The sequence below is a fragment of the Haliotis rufescens genome, unplaced genomic scaffold (genome assembly GCF_023055435.1).
Source record: "Haliotis rufescens isolate VD_foot unplaced genomic scaffold, xgHalRufe1.0.p SCAF_11, whole genome shotgun sequence".
Taxonomy (NCBI): domain Eukaryota; kingdom Metazoa; phylum Mollusca; class Gastropoda; order Lepetellida; family Haliotidae; genus Haliotis; species Haliotis rufescens.
The window spans coordinates 33,501,339-33,522,606 of record NW_025963791.1 but is presented as its reverse complement, the minus strand read 5'-3'; the positions used below and the strand labels follow the sequence as shown (position 1 = coordinate 33,522,606).

Here is a 21,268-nt window from a genome sequence, read left to right as displayed (position 1 = left end):
ACATACAAATCTTGTTTGTGATACTTGCCTTTAAAGGACATGTATGTACTGTATTCTGTTATCGACAGTTGCATATTTCTTTATTCATTTCACTGATGCAGGTTAGCAGATTTGTGGGACAATACCAACATGTAGTGGCCCCCTGAAATCAAACTTTCTGCTGCTGTTATCATAATTTATCTTTTTCATACTCATTGCAGTCCTTTACTCGAGTTCCCTGTCTGTAAGGTTGTGTATTTGCAATGATGTTGAGTATGTCATTCAGGAAACGAGAGAATTGTGGATGTGAACTCCTTTATTTTGAGGAACATTGCTGAGTATATGCTTACTCAGGTGAAGGAGTAAGCATGATACTCCGAAACATTGTCTTCATAATAAAGAAAGTTGACATCCATAATTCTCTGTCACAAAAATGTGTCTATGGGTATCCCTTCTGAATGCCTTTCTTAGCCTGGATGTTGTCATTCAGTGTTCTTGTTCTGCCCCCAGATGGGAAGTGCAAGGCTCAGCCCTCCGTGATGTGGGAGATGCACACGCTGGATGTGAACAACGACCACCACCTCACCAGCGCTGAACTTGCCGAGATAGAGAACAATGGCCGAGAGCCATGTCTGCGACCATTCCTCGAGTCCTGTGACACAGACAGAGACTCAAGGCTTTCTGGGCATGAGTGGAGATGTTGTTTTGCTGATGCCAGTGAGTTCACTTCTGATGCATGTATAGAGGGGAATCCTTTGTTGGTAGCAAGTGTTATTTATTCTAACACTATCTGATAGCTAGTGAGTTCACTTCTATCCATGTATAGAGGGGAATCCTTTGTTGGTAGCATGTGTTATTTATTCTAACACTATCTGATAGCTAGTGAGTTCACTTCTGATGCATGTTTAGAGGAGAATCCTTTTTTGGTAGCATGTGTTATTTATTCTAACACTCTCTGATAGCTAGTGAGGTCACTTCTGATGCATGTTTAGAGGAGAATCCTTTTTCGTTGCAAGTGTTATTTATTCTAACACTCTCTGAAAGCTTGTGAGTTCTGACCTCCTTAATTTGCAATACTAAACGGTAGTTAGATGCAGGTCTATGAATTCAAACCTGTTTGGGAGATGGCATTCATTTATATGAACAGACCAAGGGAGATAACTTGTAAAGATTTGTTTGGACTACTGTATCCAAGGGTTCGACATTGTAACATGAATGGGAGTGTGTGCTGCTATCTGATTGGTTGAAAAATGTTGTTAAATGGGATTCGAAGGCTGGAAATGTGGACTATTGCCTGAGCATAAATACATTTCTTCATGTTAATTCTGGTGTCCCCCCACCGTGATATTGCTGGAATAGGCCTATTGCTAAAAGAGGTGTGAAACCATAGTCACTCACACACTCTTCATATTAAGTATATTTTTCCCCAACCCAAATCTGAAGAGGGTATCTATCGGCTTGACAAGATGCACGTTAATTGAATATGAAATTTGATCATTATTTATCAGAAAAAGTTTGATTTAGACCATTTGGAACATTCTCCTAACCAACGCGTTCAGTTTTCACGGAAGCATGTGGTGTCATCTGTTGTATCATGACATCATCACTTTCCAGAGTTAAATCATAGCAATCAAGGATGTCATGTCTGTCTCACAGTTGTGACAGTTCACATAGAGAGAGATTGCTTCAGAAATTATTGATAATTTTAAATATTTGATCATGTGGATACAGATTGTTGTTTTCAGATTTGCAGGTTTTATTTTGTATTTGATGCCTGGAAATGTTAACATTTGAAACCTCAGGCACATGTCTTTGGTTCCAAATAAAATTTCTGGCCTTTGAATACTCAGTATCTGCTACCTGCATTTCAACCTATTTGTGTCCAGTGTTAGCTATGTCTGTTGTTGTTCACATACATGTGATTCTCTGGTTCCAGTTGCTCCTTGCTATGCTAAGCTTCGAGATGTGCAGAGGAACAACCAACTAGAGACAGGTAGGCAGGCTTGAGAGATCTCCACAAACTTCTCTTCTCATCAATTCTACTGTATACCCAACATGACTGCCTTCATTATTGAACCGCCTCTGTAGTCTAGTGGTAGAGCGTCCGCCAGGCCGGAAGGTCTGTGGTTCGACTCCCAGCTACATCATACCAAAAGATGTAAAACAAATGGAACTTGTTGTTACCCTGACTAGCACTTGGCATTAAGGGGCTACAACAAGGACTGGTGAGCTCGGAGTCAGTATACTGTGTCTGAGTGGGTTATCCATGTTACAACTGTGGCATGGTATCTCAGTGGGCTAGCACTGTAAAATGAGCATCAGTGAGGACAAAGAACAAGCAGACACACACACACACACACACACACACACACACACACACACACACACACACACACACACACACACACACACACACACACACACACACACACACAGAGAGACACACACTGACACACACTGACACACACACACACACACACACAGAGCTATAAAATTTGACGTGACCATTCAACCCTGTTTCACCTCTTAATTATCATGTGTGTAGTTAAGCAGAGAATCCTGTTCCGAAAAGTGATCTTAGTGCTGAGTGAGTGAGTGAGTTAATGCTTTACGTCACATCGGCAATATTTCAGCCATATCGTGACGAGCTTAGTGCTAAGATGATGGTAACTCCAATACGTCAATAAAGGCTTGTGGTAGTCATACCACTGTGGTCACTTTGTGAAAGGGGCTCAGGTATTAAATGTTCTTGACGTTTTTATTGAGATAAATTATCAGTGCAATCTTTAGTGTCATGAAACAGATGTATAACCTTTCATGGATAGTATGCTACTCAAAAATGTAAAGGATCACCTGCCATGGCAGATTAACTTCAGTGATCCTTTACATGTTTTAAGTAGTATATATATAGATATATATATGTGTGTGTGTGTGTGTGTGTGTGTGTTAAGATAGTTATTTTGGTTGTTGCAGCTGCATATATCCCCCGCTGTGACCGCGAGGGATACTTTGAGAAGGAACAGTGTCATGGCCGCACCATGGAGACGAGGACTTGCTGGTGTGTCGACCTCAATGGAAATGAGGTCCCGAAAACAAGAGCTCGAGTCAGGGCACATTGCGGTATGTCTAGTTGTCTCATCTGTGTGACTGAGCATGTTGTGATATGATTAGTCAGGATGAGGACTTTATTCCAAGCTACAATATATCGTCATTGGTGATGTTTTCCAAGTTGCTGTTATAATATGGTTAAGAGTGGTGTTACATCCACCTTCCTTCTTTCCTCATTCCTTCTCTCCAAACTTTCTTCCGTCTTTTTTTCTCATTCTTCTCATTCTTCTCTCTATCCTCCCCTTTAATAACCAATATTGATGGAAGTAGTTTGTCCTTGAGGATAATGCACATCCACACTCTACAATGTTTGGGAAAATTGGCTATCTTGTAAGCTGTCAAAAACTACATCGGATACCTTTAGGTGAATGAACAGGACTTTTGATAACAAACTAGGTCAATGAAAATGTGAAATTTGTGATAAAACATAACCAGACATGATTTACAATTGCATTTGTATTTTCTCTATTCATTTTTTCTTATATGGAAAGATTAAGATTATATGTGTAATTATATGTGTAATTGTCTCGTAAAATAAGCCAGAAATAGCAATCAGCTATATAGTCCCTCAGATATAACAGAAAATGAGTCAAAAAAATCCAAATATGATAAGAAAAGAGACAAACATAGACATGAGTGACTTGCTAAATATACTGTTAAGTTGTTATTCTCCGTTCGTAGATTGATGCCCTGTTTTGTATTTCAGAAAAGGTTGATGTCCTGGGTCACATGAAGAAGCACTAAACAGCTGGGAGATGTACAGTCACAAAATCAGGAGTTAACATACTATAACATTGATGAACATAACTATAGTTCAGAAGAATCTACCATGTGTTTTAGACACTGTACTAAACAGGTACTAAAATGAAAGTTAAAAGTCACATGACACTTGAAGATGTCGAGATCTACATCAGCCCAAATCAAACGAATTGTGATACGCAATGCTTAACTGCTTGACACATTCATATTGAAAATAGTCTGTATTTTGAAATAGTTGTCAAAATGTAAATCTTAAAATATCAGTGATGTTTGATATCTTTGTCATCACCTTAGATGAAACTTAGTGAGAATGGTAAACATTAGTGTGAATGCTTCAATCTAGACTAGACGTTCAATGATTTTTTTATTATACTACTTAGAAAAAGATAAGGACAACACAATTCTTTCATAATACTGTAGTTAATATGTCATGCCACGACAGATTAACTATTGTGATCATCTTAGCAAGGCAAGGGGTTAACTGACTGTAAAAGTCCAGTTTCCACACTTGAACTAGCTGGAATTATGGAGTTATATTTTGGCTGGACTAACATGTCTATGCATAGTCCATCCGGGTCATAAACAACATGGATTTCAAAGTGAAAATTTCAGTTGACTGCAGGAATTGCAAAGCCTGTGTACTGTCGACTGGGCATGGAAGGTATTTTCCAAATCTTTTCACGAATGGTAATATGAAAGAATCGGGTGGTTTGAACTTTGAGTAGTATATTTTAGAACAAAATGTGAATGGTTAATCAGTTAGGAATATTGTTTGTCACATTTATGTAGTGTTTCTTGTTTTTGACCCAATCATTTGATACAAAAGGGGAACTTGAAGAAATATTGGAATGTCCTGTTCTGAATGTTTATTGGAGTAGAAATAATGACATTGGCTGGACTATGAACTCCATGTCAAAGAGACCTTCCCTGTTGTGTGTATCCCTCATTGACAGCATTTGGTGGTATGTCTATGCAATGGTTTTTCTATGTACTTGCTGCTGATTTTGTCATGTGGCAACCTTTGATGTTTTTCACATTTTCTTTTTCAAAAATGATCTTGTGAAACAACGTTTCTCTCTATACAGGTAAAACAAATTTTGGTTTTATGGTAAAAAAAATTTCAGATCTTGTAGACTGTGAAATGTATCCTTTGAGCATGTTTTCAACTGTACAAATATACACATTAGAATCAGTTGTAACACTAACAGAAGCATTTTGTTATCCTTTAAAATATGTACAGTAGTTGCAACATGGTGCTTTCTTGTGAGGCTGATATATTTACAATATCTGTTGAAGGGTACCACAGACCTGAGCAATCATACAATATCGAGAACAGAAGATTACCTATATCTTTATATCTATAAAATATGTAAGCACAACTTTTCGTGGCAGCATGTATTAATCAAAGCAACTGCAGCCTGTTTTGTTTATGAAATGATTTATTTGGTTGAACAAAGTTGAAGGTTATAAAGATTCGACTGAAATCACAAGGTCACTTTCTTTTGATGGTTATGAAGACTCAACTGAGTCGGTGTCCATGCTGTTCAAGAAAACTTCCTTATACTTTCATAAACTTTCCGGTAGCGTCTTCTTTGTCTGCTTTGTGAAATTGATGTATGACTGCAAATAACACTTGTATAACCGATGAACTGTGTTAAAGGGCTGGTGTACTCATACTTAGATATATATTTACTTTTCTAGATATCATATTCTTGTTTCATTAAGGTGTAGACATGTTCTGGTTCCAACATGCCAACTAACCCCATAAGTACATAACCATCCATTTCTATTGACCTCTTTTTGAATCATTGATTTTGGGAAAACTTTTTGATATTTAATTTCTTTAAAAAATATATCCGGAACAGTTTGGTAATTATCTGATCTTTATATATTTTTGAATCCATGTATTGGAACCTCAACATTTTTAGGCCGTGAGATCATCATATTTCCTCGCATAACATGGAGAAAGAGCTGAGTGTACCACTAGGCCAATCTCTCGAGTTTATTTCTCATCTTTTTTCTGTTCTTATGGAAGTATGTAAAATGTGTTTCTGTATAGATGTACTGTTGGTTGTGATAAACATTAGAGTTCCAGGGTATATGTACTTAGCTTCTTTTCAAGTTTAAAATGTGATAAAATTAGGTATTTTACCATTTTAAGCCTGTTTGTCAATTTATGGATGAAATCCATTGTTTTTAACAGCACTGCACAATTTATTTGTCTGTGTATTTTAACCTGTTGTCATGGGTACCCTGCAGGATATTCCGTTTTTTTTCACTGAAACCAGTATTTTAATATTTTATTATATATTTTTAGAAATAATCTGGTAATGGTGACTTGTTTCACAATTATACCAATTAAAACAATTACTGTCTAGAAGATGCAGTCAGTTATGTGATGTGCTCGTCTTATCAACTGTTACAAATCATGCACAGTTTGTAGTTTGTTATTGATGAAGTATTGACTTTTTAAAGTCAGCAAGTTTGTGTCTGCAACCTTTCCTTGCACTTGAACTACATCCATTGTACATGGCAGTGCTTTGAGGCTGAACATGCTGTATATACAACTGTCATTGTTATGAAATATGAAATAGTTTTAGAATCTTCCTATTTCAGAGGATATTTGCTAAATTTGTTTTTGACCCATGACTGGGATGCTATTTATGTTTTGAAAAAAACTCAAGTGCTATGTGAAATATTAATATATGAAATTGTTACATAAATATTTTGTGCATTTCTTCAATTCTAACACAATGTTACTTACCACAAACCTGTCATTTCTGTTTAGAACTCAGATCTTCCAACTTTTTATTTATCATGTTTATTTGCCTTCCTTTACATTAGAAAAAATAAATCTTTTCTTCTAACATGCTTCAGTTGAACTTTTTCCACTTGCGCAATGGGAATAAAAGGTAAAACCAGTTCAATGTTACCCTAATCCAGCCAGCCCATCTGTCCACATATGCTTCCCCAGTATGTCTTGGAATTGGCACCTCTATGGCCTGAAACTGGGTTGCATTCCCAATGACACCCATGCTTGTCGTAAAAGGCAACTAACGGGATCGGGTGGTCAGGCTCGCTGACTTGGTTGATGCATGTCATCATCAATCCCAATTGCGTGTATCGATGCTCATGATATTAATCACTGGATTGTCTGGTCCAGACTCGATTATTTACAGACTGCCGTCATATAGCTGGAAGATTGCCGAGTGCGTTAAACAACAAACCAACCAACCAACCAACCCAATGACACCAGGTGTTATGAATGCAATGAACAGAGGCATCATCTTTTGTCTTAAACTAGGTCGGCATTCCCAGTGACACCAGGTAGCTTGAATCCCTTGAGGCATCATCTTTTGTCCTTAACATGGCCAACTTTCCCAAAGACACCAGGTGTTATGATTACCATGAACAGTGGCATCACCTTTTGTCCTGAAAATGGCCAACTTTCCCAAAGACACCAGGTGTTATGAATGCCATGAACAGTGGCATCGCCTTTTGTCCTGACAATGGGTGATTTTCCCTGTGACACCAGGTGTTAGGAATGCCATGAGCAGAGGCATCATTCTGTATACCAAATCTGGGAGGCATTCCCAATTACACTGGGTGTCCTAAATCCTATTCCCATTGGATACCTGCATGTGTGCAAGTGTGAATTGACCATACAAATGATTTTACAGCATCTTTAAATATTCATCATTTATCTCAGGTTCATGCACAACATACTCCGGAAATACAGCAAACTATTTATTCAAAGAAGGAGAAGATGCATATCTACATTGAATGGAATGATCTTTGGGACGTACAGATATTTCTGAAATGCTTACATTTAAATGATTTGCAGCCAAACATGATGGTTCCTCATGGCAATGCATTTTAGTGATTTACCACTTTTGAAAATGGGATATTGTATGGTGTAATTCATGTATATCCATTATTGTAGAATTGGTAGCAATTTTTGTGGGATTATTGTTTTAAACTGATCTTTTTCAGTCACTTCTGTGAAAAGGACAGTCCGATAATTCAAAATAATGAACACATTTTTCAGCACATCCATTGAGTCCAGAGGCAGATCCAGGGTTGAGAAACAGGACAGTTGGGTGGGTACAAAATAGAGAAATAGTGTTGAGCAGATGATAGTATACAGGTCTGATCCAGATATCTGGTTGTTGATTTCTAGACAATCGTGACGTTGACATCGACTGTGGATGGCCTTCGACCTCCGTCCTGAAAATACCATCACAATATGATTGATAGGTCATGATAACCCAATGTACCCCGAGTGATCCTTCTACAACAAATTTTTCTTACCAACATGTTTTAATGTGACCTTGCAAAAGAATTAACACAAATTTAAAATTGATAGAAAACAGTTGTACGATTGAGCTTGAGGTAACCGTGGGGCTTTTTGCTTTGAAGCGGGGTATAAGGGATTTATTCTGCCTCTGAGAAATCCACATGCAGCCTGTATTGCTTGTGACGGGATAAGAGATTTATTCCCCGCTGAGAAATTTATTACCCACCAAGGCGGGTTACACAATATTTTATCAAGATCACCTGGACCAATCTGACAGTGAGGTATGATAATACTACTTGTCACATTGCATAGAAGCTGCATGTTCCCTGACTTACAACACAGTTGCTTAGAGTGAGTGAGTGAGTTCAACTGTGTCTCAGCTATGCCTCCAAGAGTATGGCCCAATGGTGATTCCTAGGCAGAATGGTCACAAGTTCCCCCTCACTTCACAGTAGTGGGGATCATGTGGGTACAGTGAGTAACCTGTCTTATTTTGTCATCGTACTTATGACACAGGGATCAACTTCAGAAAGTTGATTTAACAGCATAAGGTGCGTGTTAACATGAAAACCAAGTTGCACCAAACAAAACCAGGTTGCACCCTTGTCCCATACATTTATCAAAGTTGAAACACAGGCTGGTCTGCTGCCCGTGTCACATAAATTAATGAGGAATTGCATTGTTTCTTTTCAGCCTTTCACCAGTTAGTGTGACTGATCCAGATTTGGTGTAAGACCACAGTAATGCTTTCGTAATATCTGACGACCTTGTAGAAAAATCACTTGTAGAAAAATCACGGTGTGTCAGCTTGATGTGGGAGGAAAGCCCGAATTGGTGCAGGTCTAAGACGTTTACCACCTTGGTGAAACCCACGAGCATGGGTATGGTGCTGACAAACGTACAAACATAACTTCCTCACTTCGAGATGAAAGGTGTAATTACTCCTGGCCTGACCCGTGAAGAACCGGAGTAGAATAGGTCTTAAGCAACCCATGCTTGCTGTAACAGGTGACTATGCTTATCGTAAGAGGCGACTAATGGATTGGGTGGTCAGACTCGCTGACTTGGTTGATGCATGTCATCGTATCCCAATTGCGTGGATCGATGCTCATGATGTCCATCACTTTATTGTCTGGTCCAGACTCGATTATTTACAGACCGCCATTATATAACTGGAATATTGCTGAGTGCGGCGTTAATTAACAAACAAACAACTCCTTGGCTTTAATCAGCTTCTGTCATACTAGTTAATATCAATTCAATCACTTGTATATTTTCCAAATTGTCGCTACAAAAAAAATTCAATTTCACCATAATAATGATATCAAAAGAAAACGCTAGTTTGATGAAAAACGACTTTCAAATCATATTTCGGAAATTCCTCAACTCAGAATCCTTCTGTGAAGGGGAAGTCCAGAAGTTATTCATTCAAGTTCCTATCTCTATTTCGGGCAACATTCAGTTTTCCGTGCTTACCGTTGCAGTCACTGTGAGAACGAGGCTCCCTGTCCGCCCAGACAGCAATCCTGATGTCATGATGGTGCCAGTTCTTTCGTCTATTCTGAAGGCTTGACTGCCGATCGGATCACTTGACTGGGAAATATATCATTATGGTGAATCTACATGTACATACTAGTGGAGTCCAAGAAGTCGACATCACTGCCTTATGTGTTTGGTTATTGGACACACTCATCTTTCGATGGGGATACTGGCATAGTTCATATGTTATGAATCATTTTGTACGATTATATGGAAATGTGTAACTAATGTTTTCAACCTACCCCCAGTGGGCATCAACATTCACGCAACGTACACCAACCTACACACAATACACGCCAATCTACCCTCAGTGTGCATCAACCTACTCTCAATACACATCAACGTGCCCTCAATACACACCAACCTACACTCAAGGCACATCAGCCTACCCTCAGTGTGCATCAACATACTCTCAATACACATCGACGTGCCCTCAATACACAACAGCCTACACTCAATACACAACAGCCTACACTCAATATACACCAACCTACACTCAATACACAACAGCCTACACTCAAGGCACAACAGCCTACACTCAAGGCACAACAGCCTACCCTCAATACACACCAACCTACACTCAAGGCACATCAGCCTACCCACAGTGTGCATCAACCTACTCTCAATACACATCACCATGCCCTCAATACACACCAACCTACACTCAAGGCACAACAGCCTACCCTTTAAGGCGCACCATTCTAAATACCAACGTACCTTCAATACACATCAACGTAACCTAAATACACATCAACCTCCCCCCCTCAAGGCACAACAGCCTACCCCTTAAGGCGCACCATTCTAAATACCAACGTACCTTCAATACACATCAACGTAACCTAAATACACATCAACCTCCCCTCAAGGCACAACAGCCTACCCCTTAAGGCGCACCATTCTACATACCAAAGTAACCTCAATACACATCAACGTACCCCCAAGGCACATCAACCTACCCTCATGGTGTATGTGATTTCCCCGAAGAGTCCGGAGTCCGCATCTGAAGCCCCCAGCTGGATTACAATGGTGTTGACTGGGGAACTCTGAAACGGACATTGACAGTGTAGTCAGAGGGTGAGCAACAAGCTACGAGGAGTACACGTCTTGGGGATCTTTTCCGGGTTGAATTAAACATATTTATTCACATGAAGTGAAATGACTTGGTACACGTCAAAGAACTTAAAACGTCCGTTGACTTTTACTGATTTATTTTTGGACAGAGGAAATATGACTTGTGATCATTATGAGCATGAGAAAGATCCGCATTGCCATATAAAAGAAATGGCGGATCGATTTCATCACAAATTATGAAAAACTGATGATCTGTCCCGAAATAAGTGCTGTCTCGAGCGTGTAATAACTTCAACTGTTACTGTAGACTTTCCATTGTACTGCATGTACAGTATGTTTATTATAATAAAAATAATATTCTTGTCGAAAAGGGGCGGTGGAGTAGCCTTGTGGTTAAAGCGTTCACTCGTCACGCCGAAAACCTGGGTTCGATTCTCTACAATGATACAATGGGTGAAGCCCATTTCTGGTGTCCCCCGCCGTGATATTGCTGGAATATTGCTTCAAGCGGCGTAAACCATACTCACTGACTCTTCTCGAAAAAGACCTAAAGACGTTTCCTACTTTGGCGAGAACGCTTATGTTGTTGACAAACCTAGGATAATAATCGGACTCGAACCTACGATCACCCAGAAGTCCGAACCTTGTTTGTGAAGGGTGCCACCGGTGGGGCAGGATACGCTAACCTTTTTCGTAAAGACCTGGTATCATCACTATTTTACTCATGCAGATCTTGGGGGCACGGTTGACCAAGTCGTCTAAGGCGCCGCTATTCGCTGTACAGAGTTGCATCCCTTGGACACGCCAGAAACCAATGATTGTGGGTTCGAATACCGGTTCGCCCCGATTATGTTTCTAGGTTTGTCAGCACCATACCCGTGCTCGTGGGTTTCACCAAAGTGATAAACGTCTGAGACCCTCATCACTTCGGGCTTTCCTTCCACATTAAGCTGACACGCCGTGATATAACTGGATTACTGTTAAAAGCGGCGTTAAACCCAACTCACTCACTCACTCTTGGTGGTAGTAGCAAATTACATGCTTATTACATAGTCGTTATCGTACACAAGATTCTGCTTTCCTATGATTATGAAAATTGGTTTGTGGCTTTTTACACGTGACGAATTATTGGTATAGTGTAAGGGACTTTCTCGCGATCTCGAGCTTTGGAAACGAGCTAAATATGCCAAAAGTGCGAGAAAGCGAGATCGCGAGAAGAGAATGTGCCTAACAGTAGTTTCTGCAGCAGGCATGTACTGATGTTTCAACAGATGTAACGTGTCCTGTATTTGCACAAGCTAATGATGTCTTACTTCTGCAACAGATGCCGTGTACGTAGGTAGAGTAAACACTGGGACGTTGTCGTTCAAGTCCTCCACCCTAATCATCACAGTCGCAGTGGTCTGAAACAAATAGGGGATGTTTTTTGTCAACTGTAAAATATTTCTTGCCAAGAAGGTAGGGACACAGTCCTCGTGCTTGTTATGTGTTGTGCGCATGCGTTAGTTGAATGTGCAGATACATGCGGTAGTTAGTTGGTTCAATAGGAAACACGGCGCTGTTATTGACATTATTGTAGGGTATTAATATGACGATATTGCAGCCGTTATGTATCTATTTTCATTTCTAAGTCTACATGTATTGTTCATTTAGATTCCACAGATACGTTAACACAAAGTCAGTTATCAGTCTACCGCCTCCGCGGTACTGTTGATAGAGCGACTGTCTCGGGAGCTTTAGTACAGTAAACTCCAGTTATAACGAACACGCTTATAACGAACTGACGGATATAACGAACTTACTTTTTGGTCCCGACTATATGCTGTTGTTATACTGTATGTATGCTTATAACGAACTACGGTTATAACGAACTAAAATTAGTAGTCGATTTGAGTTCGTTATAACCGTACTTTACTGAACCATAGTTCGATTCCTGGCAGCGCCATACCAAAATACCTTATAAGATGGTACGTCTTGTTGCCCTGACTGGCGCTCGGCATTAAGGGACTAAAACAAGGACTGGTCGGCTCGGAGTCAGTATACTGTGTCTGTCTGGTGTGATCCGTGTAAAACTGCGGCATGGTATCTCACTATAAAACTATAAAACTATGCATGCACGTGCACATTGCAATATAAGTGCAATAATCTCGAAGGAGACGTTAACCCCCTGTTCACCTCAGCACAGGTATAGGTCTTGAAATATTTTTGTTTTTGTTTTTTGTTTGTTTGTTGTTTAACGTCGCACTCAGCAATATTCCAGCTATATGACGGCGGTCTGTAAATAATCGAGTCTGGACCAGACAATCCAGTGATTAATATCATGAGCATCGATAGGTCTTGAAATAATAAAACAAACATATAAATTTCTATTTGGGAGTCTATTTCTTATGACTGAGTGCTTAGGTATGGATGTATTTCAATTTGCAATTTTGGAACATGCAATGAGAACATTCATATATACACCTGAGAATAATTAAGCATCCCTTCCTTTATTCTTCCAAATAAAAAAGTCAGTGGTGCTTAACATGTTTCCAGATGTAATATAGAAATGTCGACATTTCCAAGTGTATGGATTATTTCTGATACTTGTAAGAGATTAAAACCCCCAAACATATGACCGGGTAAATATGCGACCACACAGGCAAACATACGAACAGACAGGCATACAAATACACGGACAGACAGGCATACAAATACACGGACAGACAGGCATACTAATACACGGACAGACAGACAGTCTTTACCTCAGCCAACCCGTCGCTGGCAATCAGCAGGACAGTGTTATTCTCAGGGTCCTGCAAAGATGAAATGATAGGTCATATCGTACGGTTTCATTTTGACAAGATTTTTAAGCTGTTCTCAAGTTAATTTAAGACATGGTTCCTGCCAAAATCAATATATCAGTGTGATAATAAACTTATTTCCAAACGTAAAACATGACTTTAAAATTATCCATAACGCATGATAAATTATTCTATCGTGAAATGGATGTGATTACATCATCGTTACCTTAGGTGAGACATTCTTATGTCAAAGTCAGTAGCCCAGTGAAACAATACAGGATGGATGGATGGATGGTTTGTTGTTTAACGCCGCACTCAGCAATATTCCAGCTATATGACGGTGGTCTGTAAATAATCGAGTCTGGACCAGACAATCCAGTGATTGATATCATGAGCATCGATCCACGCAATTGGGATCGATGACATGCATCAACCAAGTCAACGAGCCTGACCACCCGATCTCGTTAGTCGCCTTTTACGACAAGCATAATCACCTTTTACGGCCAGCATGGGTTGCTGAAGACCTATTCTACCCCGGAATCTTCACGGGTCGAAACTATACAGAACAAGAATATAATATCCTCTTTAACTGATATGCTAAAAAATAATCTCACAATGTCTTAATTTTTTCTGTCCAGAAGAAAAGATAATTATAATTACCCTCTCTCGATCAAACACGGTGTTGATGCCCAGGTAATATATCAAAGAGTTATCCCCGGTCTGAGACAGAAGGGATCTAACAAGGTAGCCGCCATTGAAAGCAGTGTCGCCCGCAATGCGCATGGTCACTTCCTCTGGGCCATCAGCGTCAAAGGATCGAATAGAGCCTATGTAGCTCCCTTAGAAAACAAAATACGCTGGCATTTAAATCATAACAATGGGTTATCTGTCTACCTTACCAAGTTGTATTTCTGGACAGTGAGACTTTTTGAATACAGACACAACTGTTCCGGTAGTTGTGTTTGTGGGTTGTTAAACGCGTACTAAGCAATATTCCAGCTATATGACGGCGGTCTGGAAATAGTGGAGTCTGGACCAGACAAACTAATGATTGACATCATGAGCATTGATACACGCAATTGGTATACGGTGACATGCATCAACCAAGTCAGCGAGCCTGACCACCCGATCCCGTTGGTCGCCCCTGACGACAAGTATAATCGCCTTTTACGGCAAGCATGGGTTGCTGAAGACCTATTCTAACCCGGATCTTCCCGGGTCCGTCCGGATAAGAAGATTTCCTGACTAACAAATCCTGCAGGGACATAATGAGATACAGTTGTCATAGCGTATTTCAACCTTCTAGCACAACGTTAGGTAGCGTGGTTGTGACACCATTCATGGTAGTAGTTCACAGAATATGGTTGCATGGACTTAATTTCATAACGTTGCCACAACGTACAATACAACGTTCCCAACGTAAAAAACAGCGTTATACAACGTAAACCACCTTCCCGCAACGTTATAACGACGTGAAAATGGCGTATCTCAACGTTGACCCGCAACGTTGTCACACAGAATAACGATGCATGGACATTATATCACGACTTTGGACAACGAAAACAAAACGTGTGCCACAACGCTGTGTTTTAAAGTTACACGAACATTGTATCACTGTATTTTTCCGTTTCCTCAATGAGGATAGAGACCAAAGATAGTACACACTCACCGTTGATATTGTTTTCTCTGACGGTGAAGGTCATGACCTGCTGAGGGAACGTCGGTGCCACGTTGTCTTCAACTATAACATACACGCATTTCTAGAATTGTACAACATGTTATGGAAATACGCCTAATAAACCGATCCCGTATCTGACGCTCTTCGCTCATCTTTTAACAAGTCTGCCAACACAAGTGAAATCGTGAGTTTGGTTAAGTTCTCAGTGTTGAACAATATTTCAGTTATATGGGCGTTTGCAGTGTCCAACAGCACGTTTATAAAACCCACAAAACAGATCAACTGACTATTTGGGCGGTCTGGTAGCCAAGCGAATAAAGCATTAGCTCGTCACGCCGAAGACCCGGGTTTGATTCTCGACATGGGTACAATGTGTGAAGCCCACTTCTGGTGTCCCCCGCCGTGATATTGCTGGAATATTGCTTAAAGCGGCGTAAAACCATGCTCACTCACTCAGCTGACAATCTGACAAGCTTAGACGAATCGGGCTTTCTTTACTGTCACAACGACACCGTCTCTGAACATCCGCGAGGAAGAGTGTTCATTGAATATCAAATGATGACCAACATCAACGATAAAATTAATACAAGTATGCACAACACACCCTTCACAACATGTAAACTTTGCCTTGTAAAGGGTTAACATGCCAATGTACATATACTACATATATAATATTTACATTATATGCTTGTAAATGTGAAATAAATAATTGGGTACCCTCGTGTGTATGTAACAAAATTTTATTAATTCGTGGAACGAAAACAGTTTAGCGTGGATAGCAATTGCTCATATTGGTAACACTTTAATTAATATTTTGTTCATGATGATGATGATGATGATTATGATAATGCTTATTACCTGTTACTGGACTAGACTGTATCCTCAATCTCACCAGGACCGACGCATTCAGGGAAAGAGGCAAACCTCTGTCCTGAAACAATACACGACATTGGTTTAACAGCCTCCTGTAGATCTACGTTTACTTTTAGGCCTAAAAATATACTTCTTCAAATTTTGCTATTCATATATTTACAACATGCTTATGATTATTCAGTTACAATCTTCAACTAATGAGAACAGTCACTCCTAAATAACTGATATATGATACTGTGCATTTGTATCCGTTCCTATTATTTCAGTCCAGATTAAGTTATTTTATTGTTTTGAATTTTTTCATAGTCAATAAGATAACATGCGGGATGTAAGATAATCAATATCAATGTTGTCAAGGCTGATTTGCTGTTGATGTCGTTATATAGCCTTCGTTAATAAGGTAAGGACAAAAGTGATTTAAACTACCAATGTTTTGAATGAATCGCATCATGTGTTTTGTATTCACTTCAGGACAAACATTATGAAAATGATTCAATAATCAAGGCTTGGTCTTGACAGTACATACTCTCGCCTCCACCCTGAGAGTGACCGTCTGACCGTCCAGAGAGGTCAAGGAGTTGGTGACAAGGATAACTCCTGTGTTTTGATTGACGCTGAAGTATCCAGGTGCTGTCGACGACTGAAACATAAACAAGCGTTCACTCATTATATCATAATTATACATATTTTTTAATTTCGCGAATGAGATTTACCTTTGCGAATGAGATATAGCCTTTGAAGTGGATATATAATGTGTATAAAATTCGATGTTTGTTTTGATTGTTTGTTTGTTTTTTAACGCCGCACTCAGCAAAATTCCAGCTATATATATGACGGCGGTCTCGAAATAATCGAGTCTGGACCAGACAATCCAGTGATTGGTGTCATGAGCATCGATCCATGCAATTGGGATACGATGACATGCATCAGCCAAGTCAGCGAGCCTGACCACCCGATCCCGTTAGTCGCCTCTTACGACAAGTATAATCGCCTTTTACTGCAAGCATTGGTTACTGAAGGCCTATTCTACATGGGTGTTCACGGGTAATAAAATGCGATGACTAGAGTGAGGAAATCCGTCTTTTAACGAATGTTCAAAACATATTCCAAGAAACAAATTTTTATTTATGATATGTATGATGAATAAACATAGTATGTGTACAGTGGAAACTTTTGTTATTTATCGAGCAACATGATGTGGTCACACGACTTGATCCAAGATGTAATAAATGTCGTTCAGAACGTACGCACCTGTCGTATCAACGACCAATGGCCAATGCCCTCGGAGCTCCCTGTGTGACTTACCTGGATAGAGTACTGGACAGTGCCGTTATCCCCTCCCTGTGTGACTAACCTGGATATAGTACTGGACAGTGCCGTTATGCCCTCTCTGTGTGACTTACCTGGATATAGTACTGGACAGTGCCGTTATCCCCTCCCTGTGTGACTAACCTGGATATAGTACTGGACAGTGCCGTTATGCCCTCCCTGTGTGACTAACCTGGATAGAGTACTGGACAGTGCCGTTATGCCCTCCCTGTGTGACTAACCTGGATAGAGTACTGGACAGTGCCGTTATGCCCTCCCTGTGTGACTAACCTGGATAGAGTACTGGACAGTGCCGTTATCCCCTCCCCGTGTGACTTACCTGGATAGAGTACTGGACAGTGCCGTTATGCCCTCCGTGTGTGACTTACCTGGATAGAATACTGGACAGTGCCGTTATGCCCTCCCTGTGTGACTTACCTGGACAGAGTACTGGACAGTGCCGTTATGCCCTCCCTGTGTGACTTACCTGGATAGAGTACTGGACAGTGCCGTTTTCCCGCTGGTCAGGGTCAGTCGCAGACACGGTCAGCACGGAATTTCCGACACCCATGGACTGAAACATGTACCAGCCCTGTTTTACTTTCATTAAAATGAGTGAGTTGGATTTAACAGCGCTTTGAAGAATATTCCAGTTATATCTCATTTTGTCAACTTAATGTGGGAGGAAAGCCCGAAGTGATGCAGGTCTCAGACGTTTACCACTTTCGTAAATACCCGTAATCCCGGTAAGATATTGACAAACCAGAAAGTTTAGTCGGGTCGAACAGGATTCGAACCCACGATCAAACACAACATTATAAACATTTTGACTAACTAAATAACAAAACGCTGCATATATTATCCTAAACTGGATCATGGACATTTTATTTCATAAATTCCAAGAAAGCTAATATTTTCGATTGAAAGATAAATATAAGAAATATTGCGGAAAAAGAAACTTCATCATTTCATAGTTCTAGTAAAAAGGAAACTCAATTGCAGTTTTGATGAGAAGGACTAAACTACTTTAACAGTCGTTTATTTGACCATCTGAGTATACGTGTTCGCATCCAAATATGTCAAGTCGGTATTGTGCGCATTGGGGGTAAAAATGTATAATTTTGTATAAGAATTGAAAATAATCATAAACAACATGTCGTTTTCTCAAATTAGTTCACAGTCTCTGTTGCCCATTTTTAGCCAACTATCTAAATTATGTCCCCTGAACCTCCGACCAGAATCAAGGGTTACTACAACCATCCTTACGCGCAAAAGGTTGCCCCTTTGAAACCCAGCGATACGAACTGCGACTTACTGTGGATAAGGTAGAAGAGTAGGACGATGACGTGAAGGTGGGGGTGTTGTCGTTGACGTCCTCGATGACGATTGTCACTGTTGACGTGACCTTCAACAGAGAAGCACAGATATTAACGGTGAATAGGAAAAGGGATGAGTAGTAACGGGTGATACAAGAAATGTTGCAATTGTACATGTATCAATAGTTGACATCGATACCACTCTAGACCTTCGATCTTGTCGGTACATGTACTACAATATATAACATATAATGACCTTTATAAATTACTTTAAACAGATACGTGGGTGTCCATAGTTATTGCAAACTGACATATATCTATAATCAGAGTCAACTCAAGAAGGAAACAAAGAGGGGAAAATTATATGATTGGATTACGGAACATCGGTGACGACACCAGGTATTCGCGAAAAGGGTAAGCATGTCCTACACTACCAGTAGCACCCGCCATTCACCCAATTTGCAGAAGATAGTATGTGTTGTTGCCTGACGCCTTACAGCGGCACTGCCATCATTTCGAATAGTACCAGGGGATGCACATTATAGAAAGGTTACCATAACTTCGCAATACAACTGATGCACACGCTCCGCTATGGCGTTTTTAAAATGCTATTGTAAATATTAAAATGCTATTGTAAATATTAAAATGCTATTGTAAAATATTAAAATGCTATTGTAATTATTAAAATGCTATTGTAAATATTAAAATGCTATTGCATTTTACAGTTATGCTCCCAAAGGCCATCCCTAGTTGTGACTGACTCCTACATGTCATACCTATGTTATCTGTCCACCTTACCAAGTTGTATTTCTGGACAGTGAGACGTTTTGATTACAGACACAACTGTTCCGGTAGGGTCATCCGGATCAGATTTGTTTTGTTTGTTTGTTTGTTTGATTCTTGATCAGGCAATCCAGTGATTAATATCATGAGCATCGATCCACGCAATTGGGATACGATGACATGCATCTACTAAGTCAGCGAGTCTGACCACCCGAACCCATTTATCGCCCACATCTTATTGGTTAGAACAGATCGTTTAATTCTGTGCACCAAGTAGGATGGAACTTCATAGAATAACCAGTGGAGTGTAAAAGGATACTTACTGAGTTTTGTCCGTCAGAGGCAACGATCCTAAACACCTTAGTCGCCTCCTGCAATAGGAACATCCCATGTCTAACCTGGTTCAGGGATTGCATCATGGTTCGGCTCATATAGTTTATCAATGGAATCAGTGACTGAATCAATTATCACTCGTCATTATTTTCAAATGCTACCAGTAAATACCTTTTAATATATTTTCCTTTAACAGGTACATCAATTGTGCTGTACCATTAACAAATATGGACTAAAACAAATTAATAACTAAAGAAAAAACGGTTCCATTTACAAACAGGCAGTATATTGTTATCAAATATGAAATGTGGCATGAACTTACAAGTTCCCGATTGAGGAATGTATTCAGGGTTATCCTGGTCAGGGTAGCTGTTTCGTTGTTGATTGAACCCCCAATTTGGACGGTATCGAATGACTCTCGGTCAGGCAAAGACAAGGTCACCCTGTTAGGGCCATCGAGGTCAGAGGTCAGGACAAGCATGAGAATGGTCCCTGTAGAAGACAAACAGAGGACATGGAATAAATATATATGTATCGTTCGATAAATTTGTTTATGTTGTATTTTTTTTTATACGCCAATTCGGTTAACAATGTTCATACAATCTACATTTGAACAATATTTTGCAGGTCATATTGCCTGAGTCAGTTACATGGTATTTTACACTGCTTTTAGTTAAATTATATTTCTGCCACAACATCTAAAGGTTCACAAATAGTTCCAATGACGAGCGAACGCTTAAACCACTATGCAACCATACATTTTTATAAATATATTTTCAATATCACTGTATTCGATATATCAGTAATCACAATCATCGCCTTATTACTGCACAGGCGATGGGGTAGCCTAGTGGTTAAAGCTTTTGCTCGTCACTTAGAAGGCCCTGGTTCGATTCTCCACATGGGTACTATGTGTGAAGCCATTTTCTGGTGTCCCCCGCCGTGATATTGCTGGAATATTGCTGAAAGCGGCGTGAACCCCATACATAGTTCATTTAAAGAATCGTTGTTTGTCCAGCAACGGAGCTTCAGAAGGCGTACAACTGACCTGTCGGGGTGTTTTCAGGGACCCTGATGGTTGTCGGAACTCCTTGAATGACTGGACTTTGGTTGTCACCATCTTGAACAGAGTTATAAAAACATTATAATGATTCAATTGCCTTTTCTCTTGTGCAGAATGAACGAACTTTTAATCTCAATTTGTTAACGTTTTAACCAAGGCCTTAATAAGGCTTTCAACACGTTTTATGGAAGACAGGGAGATAAATTCCAAAATTCGCGTCACTGACAAAAAATGCAATCCGATGAATTCTTTATTCTTTATGTTCCTGTTTTTTTAGGTGAACAATTGACTATCCCTTTGCAAGTGTTTCTTTTGATTTATTGTCGTCTTAACTACAGATACCGTAAAAACTGTTTCTGGTAATGATAAAAGATAAAC

At 39.8% G+C, this 21,268-nt stretch overlaps 2 protein-coding genes across 5 annotated transcripts in view; one reads left to right on the top strand and one right to left on the bottom strand.

The window, feature by feature from the left end:
- The window catches only part of LOC124151215 (histidine-rich glycoprotein-like), a 70,795-nt gene extending 64,082 nt beyond the window's left edge, over positions 1–6,713 (top strand). For both annotated transcript variants that reach the window (XM_046523572.2, XM_046523571.2), the window contains exons 7-10: positions 490–696; positions 1,916–1,972; positions 2,953–3,099; positions 3,794–6,713. In XM_046523572.2, the coding sequence (XP_046379528.1) occupies positions 490–696; positions 1,916–1,972; positions 2,953–3,099; positions 3,794–3,831 (449 nt within the window). In that variant the 3' untranslated portion in view covers positions 3,832–6,713. The remainder of the gene's footprint in view (positions 1–489; positions 697–1,915; positions 1,973–2,952; positions 3,100–3,793) is intronic.
- An 867-nt stretch (positions 6,714–7,580) lies between these two features.
- The window catches only part of LOC124151214 (protocadherin-16-like), a 56,270-nt gene continuing 42,582 nt past the window's right edge, over positions 7,581–21,268 (bottom strand). For all 3 annotated transcript variants that reach the window (XM_048392635.1, XM_048392633.1, XM_048392634.1), the window contains 14 exons: positions 20,876–20,947; positions 20,150–20,319; positions 19,818–19,865; positions 18,711–18,800; positions 17,883–17,969; positions 16,614–16,727; positions 16,073–16,145; positions 15,206–15,277; positions 14,197–14,375; positions 13,498–13,548; positions 12,067–12,156; positions 10,639–10,725; positions 9,620–9,736; positions 7,581–8,073 (listed from right to left, as the gene is read on the bottom strand). In XM_048392635.1, the coding sequence (XP_048248592.1) occupies positions 8,023–8,073; positions 9,620–9,736; positions 10,639–10,725; positions 12,067–12,156; positions 13,498–13,548; positions 14,197–14,375; positions 15,206–15,277; positions 16,073–16,145; positions 16,614–16,727; positions 17,883–17,969; positions 18,711–18,800; positions 19,818–19,865; positions 20,150–20,319; positions 20,876–20,947 (1,301 nt within the window). In that variant the 3' untranslated portion in view covers positions 7,581–8,022. The remainder of the gene's footprint in view (positions 8,074–9,619; positions 9,737–10,638; positions 10,726–12,066; positions 12,157–13,497; positions 13,549–14,196; positions 14,376–15,205; positions 15,278–16,072; positions 16,146–16,613; positions 16,728–17,882; positions 17,970–18,710; positions 18,801–19,817; positions 19,866–20,149; positions 20,320–20,875; positions 20,948–21,268) is intronic.